This window comes from Arachis ipaensis, chromosome B06 (genome assembly GCF_000816755.2).
Source record: "Arachis ipaensis cultivar K30076 chromosome B06, Araip1.1, whole genome shotgun sequence".
NCBI lineage: Eukaryota > Viridiplantae > Streptophyta > Magnoliopsida > Fabales > Fabaceae > Arachis > Arachis ipaensis.
In genome coordinates this window covers 5,049,597-5,053,777 of record NC_029790.2, presented here as the reverse complement: position 1 = coordinate 5,053,777, position 4,181 = coordinate 5,049,597, and the positions used below count along the sequence as shown (strand labels likewise).

At 33.9% G+C, this 4,181-nt stretch overlaps 1 protein-coding gene across 1 annotated transcript in view; it reads right to left on the bottom strand.

The window, feature by feature from the left end:
* LOC107645501 (transcription initiation factor IIB) overlaps positions 2,254-4,181 on the bottom strand; it is a 4,546-nt gene continuing 2,618 nt past the window's right edge. Inside the window, exons 6-8 of the mRNA XM_016349544.2 lie at positions 3,951-4,039; positions 3,039-3,115; positions 2,254-2,810 (exon numbers count right to left, since the gene is read on the bottom strand). Of these exons, the coding sequence (XP_016205030.1) occupies positions 2,677-2,810; positions 3,039-3,115; positions 3,951-4,039 (300 nt within the window). The 3' untranslated portion in view covers positions 2,254-2,676. The remainder of the gene's footprint in view (positions 2,811-3,038; positions 3,116-3,950; positions 4,040-4,181) is intronic.

Below are 4,181 nucleotides of genomic sequence, written 5' to 3'. Positions count from 1 at the left end.
TGAATATTTATAATTTAAAATAAACAAAATAAATTAGTTGATATTAACTAAAAAAAATTGATTACATAATTGTAAAACTATTTAGACCAAATTCCTGAAATATAAGTAAGCGATGTTTTATGATTCATTGATGTTATTCTTAAGGTTTAATTATTCTGTTGGTTTCTATAGTTTCACGAAATTTTTAATTAGGTCTCTATATTTTTTTTTTAATTGAGTCTTTGTATCAAATTTTTTTTAATTGAGTCCCTACATTTTTTTTTTCTTTTATTTGGGTTTTTACACCAATTTTTTTTTAGTTAGATCCCTATAAAATTAAGGTAATTACTGCTAAAAATGACCTAATTGAAAAAAAAAATAGTGCAATGATCCAATTAAAAAGAAAAAAAAGTATACAAATCTAATTAAAAATTTCACAAAACTATAAGGACCAACAAAGTAATTTTTTTTGTGACTCGGACCAACAAAGTAATTAAACCTATTCTTAATGTTCATATTATTATTATTACTGCCTTTTGAGTGATAATTACATTTGGTCTTCTCTTTTGGCTGTGTCATTTACCTACGTATGTCTAATTATTACTTAACCAACACCCACTACTACTTTTTTTTCACACCCTTCATTCCATTACTAACTGAACTCTATCTATCAAAGAGACAAACGCACATTAAATAAAAGAATTGGCTTTCGTTTTCATGTCATTTTGTTAGTAACCATCCATCCAAACACTCCATTAAGCACGTGAATCTTGTGATATTATTAGCTTCAGCTACCTCTGATCTATTTACCAAAAGTAAAACACACTCACATCTTTTGGGGGTTTGCACTTTTCATAGCGACTTCTTTGTCTGTCAAGTGTTCAAAGTTTGAACTTTGAAACATCACTGGAATCTCAACTTTGTTTCAGGCACGTGTAACAAACTATATGTGATGTGTACAAATTCAAATTGTTGAACAACTCTGTGAGAGCAACAAAAATATGAATATTGCCCATGCTTGCTCAACTCTTTAAAACTGTCCCTCAACTTTCATCTGTTATTTTAAATTAATCTTTTAAATTTTGTAACATCAATCGTATTTATTACTAGTTAATCTTCTGTCCAAACTTTATTATTTTGACTTTCTTGTAGAGTGTTTTATTTGAATTTGTAAGAATTTTAAACTTTTCACAAAACGACAAATGTGAAATGCAATTTCTGCTTTGTATATGCAGCAACTCATTGGTCAGCGATAGACTTTTAAATGAAGCTCAGATCCGCAATATATTAGTCCTTGACTTGTCGGACAAATTATTGCTACTATCATGACTTCATTTCACAGACATAATAATTCAACAAAAATAAAATCTCCTGTTAAATTAATTTAATTAATATACATAAAATTATTTTCGAAACAGAAGTCCCACTGAATAAGAATGTAATCCCCACCAGTTCTCTGTAGAAAGATCTTTATCCTCATTCCCAGCCCACTCCATTCCCACAAGAAAACTTTTGCAGTTTTGTCACATTTTTTAATATCCCCTCAGATACCCACTTTTACAGAATCGCAAAGAAATCTTACATAATTGGCAAAGTATTTGATGGAATTCTCTAAAATATTTACAATATAGCCCCAACTCATTTTATTGTATTTGCTTATGAGTAACGAGTAGGGAAACAACCTCAAGCACTTCAAAACTAATTTAACCACTCTCTAACTAACCCCAAACTCAACATCCAAAACGGAGAGCTCAGAGTAACTCAGACTAATAACAATTAATGAAATCAAGCAATTAGAACTCTTTATGCCAATAACATGCGATTAGGACTTGATTTTGGCTTTTGGGTATAAACCTTGGTGTTAAACATAATGCTTCCACTCATTGTAACCAACCTAGTTGCGGCTTCTCCTGGGCACCGCGCGAAGGGAACAATCTGGGCTCTCACATAATCGCGGGGCTCGGCCACCAAAATTGGCTCTCCCTCAACTGGACTGTAACACTGCTACCACCTCGAACTCCAGTACGACGGTAGCATGGGATACCCGCTTGGGATAAGCACAGCAGCAGAGTTAGGAGACAATAGGAGGCTTCTGGTTCCTTCTCTTTCAGTAGATAAACAAGTAAGCAGCAATACCATTGAAGCATTCAACCTAGAACAGAGCAGTAGCATCCTCCGAAGAAGCAAGTGCAGAGTTGCTGTTTGCGCAGTGCTGTTTTAGGTGTTTTTGGAGTGTGATTATTAAATTGGTATTAGAAGTATTTGGGTAGCAAATACACCATAATGAACTGGACTATATTATAAATACTTGAAGCAGCTCCATCGAATGGAACTCTGAGAGAGTCATCAAATACTTTGCCTACATAGTAATCTACAAAGCTACAAATACAAATAGCCAATTCAATAAAAGGGCTAAGAAGAAGAAAGTCGTGAAATTTGAACTCTTTCAAGGTCAAGCAACTTTTTATATCTATGGCCCCTCCTTCCCCAGGAATTAATCATCAAATAGGGAGGGTGAACCAAAATGAACGGTAGAGTTAATAGCAAGTAGAGTGGTTAAAAAATAAGATAAGGCGCTTTCTTTGCAAAGTAAAGTATAAAATAAAAGAGTCCAGTACATCCAAAACAGAATGCTCCTCCATGGCATCTAAGATGTAATTGTAAATATGGCCGCTATGCTCTCTTCTGTTCTACATTTCAAGGGCTGCAAAGGTTCTTCAAATCTTCCTCCTTTGCATACCAGTTTGGTATTATTTTTGAAACATGAGGGTAAAGATCCTTGTACGAGTTCCTAATGGTTCCTTCTGCAACTCCTGTGGCTAATGATATTTCTGCACCAACACAAATAACAAGTGTAATAAAGGAAATAAGGAATAGCTGCAACTATGATATATATGAATATTTTTTTAAGAAACCAATTCAAAAATCCGAATTAGTTCCAAGTTCCAACCCCATATAGATCAACAGATCAACAGACAATTTATACAAACAAATAGGCCAATATGTTTGCAATTTATGCCTTCAAATCTCTCATCTAATCATATAAGTAGTGCACCAACCTTTGAGAGCTTTTTTATCATCTGACAGCTGAGTTATGATGTATATCACTGCTGCAGCAATTGATATGGGACTCCGCCTGGAAGATTGTAATTAGGATTAATAGTAACAGTACAGTTAGCAACTAATTGAAGATTATGAATAGCCAAAAAGAAATTTTGGAAACAATTAAGGTGAAGTGGAATAGACTCCACATGAACGTTAATGAAACCTAACAAATAAGGAATGGATTTATACAAGCAACAATGCAATCATTTGTCATTTAAAAGTGTTCATCGGAAATATGAGTGAACTAGTTATGCATATGTAACAAAGACACACATAATAATGTCCATTCACATGCTCAGAACTCAGACCTCTTGTTTTTTGATAAGGAGACTTCAAATAGAAAGCTAATTCTATACAACCCTCAAGAAGATCCTTGTGTACAACATCGAGTCTTCACTTAGTAGTACACACACACACACACACACCCCTCCTCAGTTTCCACTCTTATACATGCCTCATATCATGGCCCTTGTCATAACACACCATGCAATCCACTTCTCACAAAGAAACAGCACACACAAAGTTAAATGGCATGTTTCAGACCCATATTCACACCTTTCACTCTGTTCTAAAAAGACATGGTTAAATCTAAAGCAAAACTGCAGTCTAAAATATTCATAAATAACTAATTTTAAGCCGATATTCTTCATTTTGTTCTGTTCAGTTTTTGCTTTTACCACCTAAATTTCACAACAAGGGTGTGTTTGTTTCAGGGATAAAACTTCATGGATAAGCACCATATACATTTATTCCACATATGCTTATCAATGAAAACATAATCATAGAGTAGTATGGAAGAGTAAACAAAAACCTGAAATGATGAAAAATCAACCCTTAGCAGTGAGCAGATAAACACAAGAACTCACCGTATATCAAACTCTTCTGATCTCTGAACAGCTTCTTGAGCAGCTTTGACAGCTTGATTATTCATACCAAGATTAGAACAAAATCGCCTCTGAAGAGTTAGATGAAAATAACATAAGTTATACAACAATTAAAGTTATGTGAATAAGCTAATATCTCAATCAAAATAGCACCCACCACAACACCACCCAAAAAAAAAAAAAACCCCCCCCCCCCCATATCTGTACTTTGTA